General features: G+C 38.8%; 2 protein-coding genes across 2 annotated transcripts; one reads left to right on the top strand and one right to left on the bottom strand.

The window, feature by feature from the left end:
* Positions 1–4,480: 4,480 nt before the first annotated feature.
* Positions 4,481–13,838, top strand: LOC113683750 (ovochymase-2). Its single transcript, XM_089192534.1, has 6 exons — positions 4,481–4,672; positions 5,482–5,520; positions 9,562–9,706; positions 10,993–11,249; positions 12,499–12,891; positions 13,197–13,838. The coding sequence occupies exons 1-6, from the start codon at positions 4,624–4,626 to the stop codon at positions 13,283–13,285; spliced, it is 972 nt and encodes a 323-aa protein (XP_089048660.1). The 5' UTR covers positions 4,481–4,623; the 3' UTR covers positions 13,286–13,838.
* Positions 6,776–7,846, bottom strand: LOC149035220 (uncharacterized). The gene has a single exon (XM_089192538.1). It carries the CDS (start codon positions 7,815–7,817, stop codon positions 6,969–6,971), a length of 849 nt encoding a protein of 282 aa, XP_089048664.1. The 5' UTR covers positions 7,818–7,846; the 3' UTR covers positions 6,776–6,968.
* Positions 13,839–14,813: the final 975 nt, after the last annotated feature.

Genomic DNA, 14,813 nt, shown 5'->3' with positions numbered 1-14,813 from the left:
ATCTTTAATTCCTCCAGCCACATCAAGCCCTTTTTGTTTATTCGATGAGTTGAAGAACCCAAAAGCCACCCGCAAGTGGTCATTTGCCATGTTCTCACAATAATTACGCGCTTAATCTCCGGACGATTCGCCCCTCTACCATATGCATTTTAATGGTACTATAAAACCTTCATTCACTGTATTACTTGCAAGTTTTGATAGCTAAGTTAGTCGCGCAAGCAAATTAACATGTAATGGAGCGAGTCTTCATTAAGATCGAGGGCGTGTCGAATGGGGTGAATTTTTCTTAATATTCCGTTTTTAAAATTCTGTTTTAATAATATTCTGGTCCTTTTTTGTTATCAAATATATCACCTTTATTGATTTCGTTTTATTCTTCATGTAGTAACAGACTTATTTTATTTTGCAGGGGGTAAATAAAATTATCTGAATGCAAGCGAAAATAAAACTATTGAGTTTGGCACACCAAAAGTCGACCTTGAGTTGAGTTCGCTGAGGCATCTATCATAGTTAGTGATCGTAAATCAATACTAGACCATTTTTGTCCAATCCTGACCGTTTGGCTTTGTATTTCCACAGGCGTCCTTAGGACGCTCGTGGAAATACAAAGCCAAACTCGATACTGAGTCAAGGGAACATGGTTTGGGTTCAGGTTATGAGTGACAGAAACTCTACCACTGTAAACAAGGGACTAAAAGCTTCTTTTAAAGCAGGAGTGTTATAACAATGAGGTGTGTTAAGTTTGTCTTACGTAATATGGCACTGAAGTTCTTTTACATCTTTCTCCGTCAGAAGGTATACCTCATTCAACTCTTAATTAATGATCAACCTACTGTTTTATCACTTGTCACGACCGCAGCAAAGACTGTTTTTTTCTGTTTTTCGTAAAACAACTTACTTTTTCACTATAGTTAGTCCATTAGCCATGGAAATAAATGACTCATGAATTGTCCTCAAATCAATCTTTTTTATTGTACCAGGACAAGGAGGATTATTTGTCGGCTGTTCATTAACGCTTCTGTCCTTCTCCGCTTTGATCATGCTCGTGTCGAAGTACAACTTGTTTTATTTCCGACAGGTGAATCCAAACGAGGTTTTCAGTTTGCTGAAGTTTTGAATCCTTTACTGTTAGTTTAACACTGATTATGAATTGAAAACTTTCAAGAACACAAAGGAGCATTTTGTCAGTGTACTTTTGTTAGATCATTGCTTTCTTAATGTCAAGAGAGTTTATCCTCTCTTGTTGAAATAAATCGATTTTCTTTTATATGTGTTGTCAGTAAACTACAAAAGTGATTCGAAATAGTTTGATTGAAAACTTCAAATTAAACCTAACTCAAAGAAGAAATGTCATTCTTATTAAAGTCAACTGTCAAACATCAAGGTCGAAGAATTTTTTTTAAAAAGGTCAACCATCAAAGCTATCCCCACACTAAGAAACTCTGAATAATGAAATTGTAGTCCTACTTTTAGTAAGTCTTAAGACCACGAGATAAAAAAATTCGCACCCTATTGTTACTGCACCGACCCGTTCGGGCGAATCAAGGAATGTCTTTCCCCTTCCCCCAACCCTCACCTACTCCCGGGAGAAAGCATAAAATATTCCAATGATCACCTCAGAAAAGTACTTAGACACCTTTGATATGAACCAGCCTCGCTTTAAACCATAATTAGCTAGGAGACTTGTTCACAAACATAAAATATTCCAATGATCACCTCAGAAAAGTACTGAGACACCTTTGATATGAACCAGCCTCGCTTTAAACCATAATTAGCTAGGAGACTTGTTCACAACATTTGGAAGCAACTTATAGTGTCTACTCTGTACATAAATTCCGCGTATTGTGAGATTTTAAAGAAAATATCATCCACTATCTCTTAACTGTGAGATGAAACACCTATCATCTGTCTTTATTTTTGATTTTCATTCAGTGAAACCCGCTATTAATTAAACTTGTCTTGCTGGTATGAATGGGAGCCAGCCAGGAGATTCGCCGCGAGCCACAACATTTTCATGAGGCATTCCATCAATCAAAATGAAAGAAAAGTCACTCAAGGCACAGAGTCGCCTGACATGGACAAACCACTCGACTAGCCCTTCTCACTCTCAGCTAGGTTTATTCTGATCAGGAAATTTACAAGTTTTACACTTTTTTAGTCCTGGCTTTGTTTTCGCATTTAGCCTAGTGCATTCTCCTTATTTCATGTTTTATGACATAGGGGGATAAAGTACTCTCTTGCTCATGATGATAAATTAACTCATATATTTTCCAAAAAATAAAGGACTTTACCGAGATTGTAAACAAAGTTGAGTTGAAATAGGATCTCCCGGTGAAGCTGTTTGCCGCGCAAAGGCCACTAGAGACTTCACGTATAATAGTGATCGAGACGCTTTACTAACGTTTTCACGAAAGAACAATTTTCTCAATTATTTGCACGCTTTTTAAGATTTCGACTTAAAAAAAAAAAGAAAAAAAATCGACCAGCCCGCGGCTGTTTAGAGTAACCTCAACATCACAGCAATTTTCAGAGTTCTAACGAAGCCCAGTCGCAAATACCATTATTAAACAAATTTCTGCGGTTATGTTAAGCTACCAGTATCAGAGGTATTGGGAATTACAATGTGTCTTAATCCCGATTTTTTTTCATAGCTTGGCCATTCATTTTTACTGCGAAGAATCTCCTCAATCAAAATACAATGGGGTAATGTGGAAATGATTCGTTAAAAACAATTATTGAATAAATAGAATAACACTGAAAAACCTCTTATGTCAAAGTCTGGCAATTTTCATTGCGGCCTCAGTTTAATCTTAGAAACAAATGTAGGAGGTTTTCTATTGAATGGAAATCACACGCACTAAAAGATCATCTTATCGTCACTAGAAGTCGATAGAGTTATGCTCAACTCAAAACTCATTCATTGCAGCCGTTGTGATAGCAGGGTTGGGGAGCGATCCTCTCTACTACGATCTCCTTCTAAGTTGCACGCTACTGAGCAGGTAAGTTAGATGAATGATACCCTCGTTAATTTAAGGGACCTTTAGCAAACTACGAAAGTAGCGGCATGAGGACGTGGCAAAACAACAGATCTAATGGTCAGAACAATAGCTCAGGATGAGCGTTCTAAACCTTTGAACATTTCTTAGCCGTCCTCTGGCAAAACAGCGACGTGAAAACTAAAAAAAAATATCGTCTGCGAACGGAAACTGCGACGGCATATTAAGGAAATTTACCTTTGAAACTGAACGCTGCTCACATAGGTTATGCTGAAGTTGAGTTGTGGCGCTGTAATAGACGGTAAACATATGACACCATTCACGACTGAAATTCTAACTTAAAGTAGCAATTCACTTTTTAATCAACATCTTCCTCGGCGTTGCCGTCCCGACAGCTTAAGATCCTTGATATGATTTTTTTCCTTCTGATCTTTTGCCCTTTGGTTGACACTTGCGCTACATGAGGTGGCTGGCTTCAATACTTGCAAAGGAAGGATAATTTCGCTTTGAAGTCATTGTTGTCCAAATTGCTGCCAGCGTTACCAGACCCAGAGTAAGAGTCACGGACATGTGCATAAAAGCGGCACTGTCTCAGTGTTTTGGGTATCCTCACACCCTAAACGCTAGTGTGTTCAATTGTTGTGAAGTATCTTGAAAAGAGCGATCAGTCAGCAGTTGCAAGTGAATTTCATCGCTTCTAAACAGTTCAGCCGATCGATTTGAGACACGCACGGAAAGAGGACTTTTGCACTTGTTGGAATTTCACATTTGAGAGTAATCATAACTTTCTGACTTGTTTACTATGTGTGTGTGTGTGTGTGTGTGTTTGGGAAATTTTGCTATTTCCTCAGTGACCTTTGCAATGCCATTAGAATTTTACTACGAATTAGGACAAATATCTTGGCAGCAGTGAATCACTGGGATATGAAAAACTCTTCGAGTAATAAAGCGACTTTATTTTCTTACTTTCTTTTTACTGAAAATATCTTCCTCATTTTCAGTTGGAAAATTTCTCGTAATGCCGTGCAATACCAAAGGTCAAATAGTTAAAAAATTAATGTTTTTTTTGCCAAAATTTGAAAGCCTCCGAGGTAGGACATCGGTTCCTTTGAAGATTAGCGAAAATTTGGCTATTTGAAAAACTTTGGCAAGTTTTTCAAACAGGGGGTCGCACTTATTTTTCGCTACTTTTTCACAATTTTTTCTTAAACAAAAGAGAAAAACTCTGGTGCGACTGGGGCCTAACTGCATAAATTCTCCTTCCCATCGGTCGAGAACTATTGTCAATAAGGTTATAGACAATTAAAATGACATTCCATGAAATACAACCCTCGCCATGTCGAAGAAAAATTTATCTCGTAAAAACAATTGGAAAATTTAAAAAAAATGCAAATATTCATAACTTTGAAATGAAACCACTCGACTGCGTCGCATGGTTAAGTTCATCGTCGACGTCATTTCTAGGATCAATAAGGTTACAGACAATGGAAAACTGTGCTCAATATGTTAAACATCTTTGAATAAGGTCACTGTTATTTTAACTAACCACGCTGGCCGTTGTCGTACTCTGCACAGTGAATCCTGATATTTTACTGCTATAAACTAAAGAAATTTACGAAGCGGAAGAATGGGAGTATTCAATTCCAACCAACTCATTACAGCTGCTTCTGTCATTGGTAAGTTGTTCATCCCTCATGTATCAAAACATCCTAATTTCTCGGAGAGCGACACACCTGTATCATTTTCTCCCGCTTTCAAGTTAAGTTCTTTTGATTTTCATTTTCATTATGTCTTTTAGCCTATTAATCTTTATGATAATGTGACAAGGATCGAACAGCTCGTTTACAGACTTGACAGGGTGTTCGCAAACCCAGTTCGAAACCGCATACATCGTGCTCAAGAGTACTTTGTTACTTTCAAGAGTACTTTCGTTAACCTGGTAGTATTTAAAGTAAATTTAATCTTTTTAGACAGTTTCAGTTTGACTAGCTGGGTCTAAGAAAGTCCTGATAAACCGTAAAAAATTCACGGAGGTCTTTTCACTGATGAAATCAAGAAGAGAAAGAAATGCTTGTTTTAGAAACATCCAGAAACAACGCAACCGAGAAATTATGGCCTCAGGGCGATTGTTATGCATACGCTGAACTTCTCTTGGGCCGCACCTAATTAAAATGGTTATATAGTAACTTGTCTTCATTTGGGGAAGCAAATTTTAGTTTGGAACTCATTTGTATTTCATTTTGTGTTTTATTTCATCTCCGGTTATTTTTTCCTCTTAGCTTATTTTTTCTCTTTTGCGGTTAAAACTCTGTCTCGTTCCAGTCTCTTCTAGACAAGAGAAAATAATGTCCCATTGTTTTATCTTGCTTTTCGCCTAGGTTCTTGATGCGTTTGATAAGAAAGGACAATTAAATGCCAGTCTATATGGCCACCTCCTGCATTGTTTTTTTCATTCTAATGTCTAATGAATTTTTTCTTGTTTCAGTTTTATTACTATTCTTTGAAAAAGGACAATGCGATTCAAGTAAGTTTGGAACCCTTATTGTTTCGGTTTAAAATGGAAATTCTTTGTAAATGTATTCAGTTTATAATAGACTTGTTGTTGATTCCAATATCAACAATTCTTCAACCCAACGAACGTTTTTAATGATTGTAATTAATAGCAGAAAGATATCTACTACAACCTTAATACCTACTCTCCGATCGACGATCTTCACAAGTTTTTCGAGTCCAAAGTTAGAGTAAACATGACAATCGAGTCTGAAGTTCAAGCATGTACAACGCGACGTCACAATATGCTAACTAGAGCCTTCAACAATTGATAAATTCAAGGCTTAAGCTATTCCATTTGAAAATGGAATCGCCTGCACATGTACTTTCTAACCTACATTTAGTTTTGAAATATCATGTCTGGAATTATATGCGTGCAGGGCAGACAATGCACACTGTACTTTCACGTTCTGTAGACATGCACATTCAAAAAGTATTTAAAGCCGCATCTACTCTGCTTGAAAGACATGAGAAAATTTAGCAAGGGATCTGGAAATACCACCCAAACCGAGTCGATTAGACTGATGAAAATATCATATTTCATGATATAAAATATCATGTGTGCGTAGACTGTCTGATGTTTGACTCGATTTGACACTTCTAAAAATGATGCTGACAATGTTTATAAAGTACAGTGAAGTATGTTAGGAAAATGGTACACATACTTTTTCAGAAAATGGGTCACACAGGGTAATAGCTAAAAATCAGCCATAAAAAGTTTTCATAACAGTAAATCAAACAATCAGTAATTGTCAGAGTGTAATTTAGTATTATTCAAGTGAGTTGATAACGTAAGTCGGCCACCGTAAAGAGTTTAAAGCTGAATGTCCTGCAGACTGGGACGGACTATTTGGTCAGGACTTCAAAAGCCAAATTTTATTCGCTTGCTAAGGGACCGGTCATTATTTATCGCCTGGGGGGGGTCGGAGTATTTAGGGGGGGATCACATGGTTTTTTGAAGACCTTTAGGGAGGATCAGCCGTAATTGACAAGCATAATGGGGGGGATCAGACCAAAAAAAAAGGAATTTTAGGTCGCGCCGGGACCCCGGGTGATTGCATTTGTAAATACTTTGGTAGGATTTGCCGCTGGGACTCTAAACCCCCAACCATATATTCAAGACCACGTTCAGTTGTATTTTGTATTATATAAACTCTATTCTAGCCCAGACACAAAACCCAAACCCTTTTACAGACCCTCCATTTTGTAAAAAAGAATCACTATCGTAGTCTAACATACACGTTTTTATTCAGGCACGATCTAAATTAGAAAGGTAATCAAGATTTTGAGAATGGAATACTTACAATTGCTCAAAATTGTTTCATAACGTTTCAGTTTGTTTTATAGAGAATCGTAATCTAAAATCATAAACTTTCATTATTTTAATACGCGGCCGAATGAAAATAACAAATAAAAAAGTGTTTATTTTGGTGAGGCTGTATCTTGTTCCGCTTCCGTGTCAGAATCTTCGGCAGCCCTCTCCACTGGCTCTTGCACAGTCTCCTCGTCAGATTCATCTGAATCCTCGCCCGAACTTGACCCTTTTTCAGCACCATTACTGCTATTCTCTTCGTTCATTCTGGCCACTACCACTTTCAAATTGCGTGCCAGCTCTGTTTCAAACACGCCTCTTTCCAAAAGCCATAGCAGAGGATCCAGGTGGAGACGCTTGACAAATCTCGCAGTGAATCCTGCATTAATACTTGAGATACATTTGTAAGTATTCTTTTCGAGTGAATCGAAAACCTCTTTAGCTACCTCTTTTGAGGTAAGTTTTTCTAGGAGAATTGCTGCTCGCTGATGCAACCTTTTCTCCTTGATTTTTTTCACTTTTCTCTTGTTTTCTTTTTTTCTTCGGGATTGGCCGTTGTTCCCCATGGGAGATGGGAACTTTCTCTTCAAGCTCATGAGGGTGGTCGTGAGCGCATTGGAGGCTTTCTGCAGCTCTTGGTGTATGGCCTTCACTCGCTCTTGAGCTTCCTGGAAATATTTGAGCTCATCACTTGCAAACGACCTTAAGGTATGCTCTTCTGTATAAAGGTTCTTTCGTCTGTTGTCGATAAATGAGAGCAAATCGGATGCTGAATTAAAGGCCTCATGGACGGTGGTCAAGGAGGACTCACACTTCGCGACATCACCACTGCCCTTACATCCATCCACGCCTGACATGAACTTCGTGATGTTTTGGCACACTCCCCAATTCTCGTTTCTAAGCAAGTTGTTTTCTTTATCGGAAAGGGCTTTTATCTTTGTGTTTAACTGCCAACGCATTTGCTGTTGCTCGAGGAGATACTGTTTGAAACCGGGTTGTTTACTCACGAATGAAGATTCATAAATCTGCGGTACAACACTATTGTAGAATTTCAGCCTTTCTGTGACAAACTCGGCAATTTCTGATGCTCTTGTGGATGGCGCAACTCTAGAGTGGGAAAAATATAGGAGATTTGAGGATCTTTCAGAAGAGGAAATCAAACAACTGTCTCTCCAGTCATACGAAGAGTACGAAAGGAAACGGATGGAGAAAAATGCCTGGTATGTCTGTAGTCAGGTAGCCGAGAGAATTGATGATGCCCCTGTCCTTAAAGATTACATCAAGAGCAAAGTAAGCGAGTCCCCTGATGAATTATTCTTTTTCAATTCTGTTTACCTCGACAACTATCGGGGTGCATCAGAACGAAACAAAGAGCAAGCGCCCGGTGCAGCACACTTCCGAAAGATCGAATCGTTTATGGAAGACCACTATATTCGTGGAGAACTTTTTATGGAATTCTGTCGTGATGCCTGTAAAGAGTCAAGAGAAGAAAGTTCCAATCTCTGTTCCTGGTGTTCTAACAATAGATGGGTCGGTCCAGAAACGGAAAGAATTCCGCAACCTGTACCAGATTCAAACAATCCTGGACATTTCATGGATATCTATCAGACGGAATCGACGGGCAGGACACCAGATGATTACCTTCCAAGAAAATGTATTAAAGATCTGTACGAGGAACATTCTGACAGTATCAGAAACGATCAGGATACCATGAAGAGCTTCTGCTCAAAATATAATGTGGAAGAGAAGCACGTCATTGCATATGTTAATCATTTGAAGGATATTGAGATCCGAAAGGATATCAGAACAAGAGCAGCTCAGGAGCGAAGAAGGCAAGAGGCCGAACGAACGTACAAGGACTTTCAATGGGATAACCTCATCGAGGGTGGCAAAGTTGAAAAGTTGCGGGTAAGAGAACTAGACCTGTATCTCAACAAGCATGGTTTGACGACTGTGGGTCGGAAACTTGACAAAGTGAAGGCCATTCGATGTCACTATTACCGACAGAATAAAGAGACTGTGATAACAGAAGAACTGTCGAGTGATGAAGATGACGTGGAATCCGAGGATGAAGAATCCGAAAGTGGAGAGGCAGAGAGCGACGATGACTATATTTTCGTGGATTTGGATGAACAGCCTGAGATTGGCACTTCCTCGACAATTCAGTTCGTATCTGACGGGCAAATATTTACCGTTGTGGTTCAAGGTCCATGAGACGTAAGTACCACTATTAAAATATCACTTGCATATTCAAAAAGTTATTTGGCGGTGGCTGGGAGAAAAGGGGGGGGGGGGATCATGAAACTTTCCACTACCGATAAGGGGGGATCTCTAAAAAACTAGATACTCTACGGGGGGATCAGGTAAATGCTCCGATGTGACAACAAAAATACTCCGACCCCCCCAGGCGATAAATAATGACCGGTCCCTAAGCTACCACATTTCCTTAGATATAAGGCTCCGCCGAGGGAATTAAATGCGCTCCAGCTCTATTTCGCATCAGCTACGAGTCAGTAAGGTCTCAAGTTATTCAGATTTCATTGTATCAATGATAACAATAATTTCCCCACAGGGAAGTTAGCAACTTGCCAATCCACTAAAGACTTCGAGTAACTCCCTCTTAACAGTACATTCTCCCATGCATTCTCTCAATTTGGGTGAGAAATTAAGTCAACTTTTAAACTTACTCTTTGTCTTCGCAAGTTTGTCCCAATGGTATGACGAACATCACAGCTTCCAGTGGTGAGCTTGAATATCCTGAGTCGGGTACTTATGGTAAAAATGAGACCAAATGTTGGCGAATTACGGTTCCTGACACTTATTACGACATTCTATATCGTTTTTCCAGGTAAGTTTTCCACGTATAACACTTGTCAGTAACATGAAAACTTTGAGGCTCACACTTCATATCCATTTCATTTGATGCTGCCGTCAATCATCATGTTAGTGGACATCTAAAAGCAGAGACAAGCAAAATCACAAAGTCATTTCATAACAACTCAGAAAATAACCTTTAAACTCTCTGAAATATGGTATTAGTTCCTGAGAGGATTTAAACACGATTGCCGGCGGGATTAAGCGAATTTTTTAGATGGTGCATCTCCAACCTCGTAGCTCGCATGCTCTTAAAAAGAGCAAAAGGAGTGTCAACAATCTTGACGAAAGAATGTTTGAAAAATACAGGAGCCACGCCATTTTTTTTCGAAAGCTGCATGGTCAGTGTGGGTTTTCTTTCCTTTCCGATTACGATTCCAATAAGAAAAGAGGACGAGAGTAAAAAAATATTTGGTGGATAAAACTGCAAATGATTGATGTGTAACGCTTCAAGTAATCGGCGCAATTACCAGATTGCCTTTCGTATTTTATTTTGATGTTATGATAATGACTGATAATTGTGTTGATGATCATTAAAACAATTGTCAATCGTCAAAACAATTGTAATTATCTTTATTACACTCATTTGGAAATCACTGGAGATCCTTGCAAACTGCTTGCCTCTTATTGATGCGATTAAATCACGAATTGCACCCGTTTTGTACAAGTAATCACATGATTTCGAGTGCAATTTGGAATAAATAAGCACGACTAAGAGACTAAGAGAATTGCACGAGCCCGTAGGATGAGTGCAATTTGTAGTCTTTGAAGAAAATTACAAGTGCTTATTTATTCCAAATTGCACGAGAAAAATCATGTGATTACGTAATATAAAATACATGAAAAAATACGAGATGGCTTGTCATAATTATGCAGAAGCAATGCATACGCATCAAGTGCAAAAATAATTTACTCAAACCCTGCAACTGACATTGTGCGTTTGGTAAAAATAACTGCGTACGATCAAAACAATAATATACAATGATAATTAACATCTTAAAGGCGCAAAAAAGTTGAAAGTCCGGCCTAACAGCTCAAGGAATTGTTCAGTCTGGTTTGTTACTTCTTTTCACTGAATTAACCCTCTTCTGCATCGAATTACTTGAAAACTACATTTATCTTAACATGGTTGGAAAAGAATAAAAACATTGTAAATATATTCAAAGTAATTTATCTTCTCCAGTAGATCAATCTTAACTTTGTCCTTGAGGTTGGTAAAAAGTGGAAACAAGTTATATCGGTTTCTGATATTTTTTCCAGGATTGACGTAGAAATGTGCTCTGATTGTAAGTGCGACTATATTCAAAGAGGAAGTACCTACAGGCTTATTCACTGGAATTCTAAATTATGTGGACGATATAATTACAACTATTTACAGGAATATCTCTTCAACGTCGACTGGAGAACTGACTTTACCTACAATTTTGGTGAATCGACGGGCTATCTTCGCTTCGTGTCGGATGATACTGTACACTACACAGGATTTAAGTTGACCTTCATGGCCATGTCCAGGACAGGTGGGTAATAACAATATAAAGATGGTCTTCATAGGGTGATGGCTTTTACGGCCAACGGTTAAAATTTTAACAGCCATGGAGTCTTAGCCCAATGGCTGAGGTGTAACAGGCCACAAGCCTAACTACCAATCCTGCAAAATAGAGTGCCATCAAGATCAGTAAGACAAGCCCTTTCCAGTCTCAGAGAAGACTCCAGTTGACCGAGGGGTCCAAAACCCTACCCTCCTTACCCCGGCTGACCTTTAGACACAGAGCCATTTGCAATACACCCTTGAATGGGCCTGTACTGAGCTGCATGTAGGTGCGAACTTGACGTTAACTACCCTCCATTTTCATTGACTAAGCTGGCTCGAAGGTGGGCACTGTCTAAGCCCACTGACTGAGCAGTTGCCAGGCATAAGCGTGACGGCTGTCAGACAAAACAGTACGTAGTCAAAATAAACTAAGAAGCCCTTTTCAACCCACGGGCAAACTATAATTTGAGACTGAGGAGTTCAAAACCCACCCTCCCTAGCCCTAAACTTTGGAAACTCGACTGCCAGTGACCCTCCCCTCCATTTTCAATGGGTGGAGCCGGCAGATTTTTGCAGCCCCGCCTAAGCCTGTCGCTTTGGACCCACCACCACCCTCCAACCACAGGGTGCGTCACCCACTAACTAGCTTAGCTGTGACAGGGTATGAACCTGACGATAAATGTTGCTACACACCGGCATAGTTTTTCAAATAAAATCGGACATATTCTCTTGATAACCTTTATTGAGTTTTGGTAATTTTTCATGTGGTAACAGACTACTTTCATTTTTCAGAGGGTGACATATGCTCAATCTTTAATTCCTTCAGTCACATCAAACCTTTCTTTGCTTACTCGATGAGTTGAAGAACCCTAAAGCCACCCGCAAGTGGTCATTTACCACTTTCGCACAACATTTACGCCCTAAATCTCCGCACGATTCGCTCCTCTACCATATGCATTGTAATGGTACTATTAAATCTTCATCCACTTTATTACTAGCAAGTTTTGATAGCTAAGTTAGTCGGGCAAGTAAATTAACATGCCATGGAGCGAGTCTTCATTGCAATCGAGGGCGTGTTAAATGAGGTGAATTTTCTTGAAATTTAAGTATATTGCGGTAAAATAAACTTACTAATGTAGAATTTTTTTTCTGGTTTCTTTGTTTAAGTCAAAATTGTAACCTTCATTGATTTCGTTTTATTCTTTATGTAGTAACAGACTTATTTCATTTTCCAGCGGGTGACAAAAACTATCTGAATGCTACCGAAGATGAAACTATTGAGTTTGGCACACCAAAGGTCGACGTTGAGAACTACCCCTCAGATTACGCAGAACAGTGGTTTTTAATCGTACCTGAGGGACGGAAGGTCCAGATAGACTTCGAAATATTTGAACTGGAAGACAGCACGGATTGCAAAAACGATTATGTTGAATTTCGTGAAGCATCCATCATGGCTGGTGATCCTGAAAAAATATATGGCTATTTTGGTCCAATCCTGACAGGACGCCTGTGTGGAAATACAAAGCCGAACTCGATACTGAGTCAGGGGAATATGGTTTGGGTTCAGTTCGTGAGTGACAGAAACTCTACCACAGTGTACAAGGGACTCAAAGCTTCTTTTAAAGCAGGTGTGTCATAAAGATGAGTTTTGTTAAGTTTCTTTAGTAACGCGGCACGTAAGTTCTTCCACATCTTTTCCTTTGGAAAGTAGAGCTCATTCAACCCTTGGTAAATAATCCAAGTGTTTTATGACTTGACATGATCGCCGCAGGACAATGTTTGAATTTTTCTGTTTGTTTATTTGTTTTGATTTTGTTTTTGTTTTGTTTTTTAGAGACAGCAAATGTTTTCCCTCTAATTAGTCAACTAACCATGAAAATAAATGATTTGTATGTTGTCCTTAAATCTATTCTCTATCTTTCTCACTTTTCAGGACAGGGAAGATTACCTGTAAGCCGTCCAATGGTGCTTCTTTTTCTCTCAGCTTTGATAATGTATGTGTCAAAGAACAACTTGTTCTAGTCCTGTCAAGTGGGAATCTTTCTTTTAGGTCATTTTTAGCTCTTAGCGGATCGAATTTATCTGTACGTTGTGGTTTCTTTTTTTCGTGTCAAAAAGTTTCTCAGATCAGTTTTGGAGCTGAGTCGATTTCATTTGTATGCATAATTTTTGTACAAGATAAACGAAGTTTAATTGGTGTGAAAGCCCTTAGACTTGAAAAAGCTTGAACAACATTATTTGAGTCTTTGAAGTAACTAAGTATATATGCGTAATTAGCTAAGAGTGAGGACAAGGTGGTAGGACATTGTCACAGTTTTTTTTCTTTTTTTGCATTCTTATGGCTGGGACGGAGTCAAGGTGCATGAAAAGGCAAAAACGGGGCTAAACAAAACGACTAAACAAAACAAAACGGGCATAACACCCAGCCATCTTGACCCAACAAGCTTGGTAAATCGAGGATTTATCATATAACAAACATGTATCGCTTTAATAAGAATCAAGAGTGACATATTGCTTTGTGTTCTAATTTTGATATTCTCGGGTTTTATAGCACAATAAAAGGTTCATGAAACTCGCTCATCTTCTCTTTGTTCTGACAGTCATCTGCCGCTTTGGAAGACTCCATTGCTGACCTTGTCATAAAATCACAAACATGGTAAATTCTTGAAGCAATTTTTTCTTGCGCAGGCAATCCCGATTGGGAAAGATGGGTAGATCATACTCGCTCGGTTAGTTAGAAAAAAGAATTGGCTTCCTCTTTCCCACGAGCACTGCTGACAAGAGCGCGTGCACCCTACCCCCTCCCCTCATCCCCCCCCCCCCCCCATCATCTCACTTAAAAAGAAAAAAATGAAAGTTTTAAAAATATAATATTTTCGGTAGTTTTCGAATAATGTGCACCCTTATTTTGTATGCAAGTAATATTTTTTAGCGGGATTGCCCAAAAATCAAAGTATTCGAACAACTATTTGGAACTTCCCTCGAATTTTCTCCTTGAATCACTGCTTCGAAAAGTACAAAAATATGAATGAAAAGCTATTTATCGCCAAGGGGGTGGGGGTACCGGGGAGGGAGTACGAGTGTAGGGTTTCCCTCTTGTATTTCTGAATCTGTGCATTCGAGTCCATTTGTATCCAGTTCCCTCATGATATCCAACTGCATATGGAATTTTGCTGTATGCGGAAGAATTCTTCCAATAAGCTCTAGACAGGAACAGTTGCGTGAGTAATAACTGAACAAACAACTAACAAGGAAACAAACAAAAGGCTATCGATCCAATAAGAAAATAGGCAAAAACACAAAATATTGCGATATTGAGATAGTGACAGAAAAGGTTTTGGGGTAAATTTGCTGGAAAGCTACTGTTAAACTAAAAAATGTCATTTCGGATGATACTTTTACAAAGTCCGATCGCGAAAATGCTAAGAAAAAAAATGGCAACTGTCTGAAAAAGTTAAATCACATAAGAAAACTTTCTTTGTCTATTTGTACTAATTTAGCGAGGATAGTCTATCACCAGCCCTTGACTATGTCTATTAGAACCGGGTTT

Source organism: Pocillopora damicornis, chromosome 13, assembly GCF_964200805.1.
Source record: "Pocillopora damicornis chromosome 13, jaPocDami1.2, whole genome shotgun sequence".
Classification (NCBI taxonomy): domain Eukaryota; kingdom Metazoa; phylum Cnidaria; class Anthozoa; order Scleractinia; family Pocilloporidae; genus Pocillopora; species Pocillopora damicornis.
This window is presented reverse-complemented; position numbering and strand designations above follow the sequence as displayed.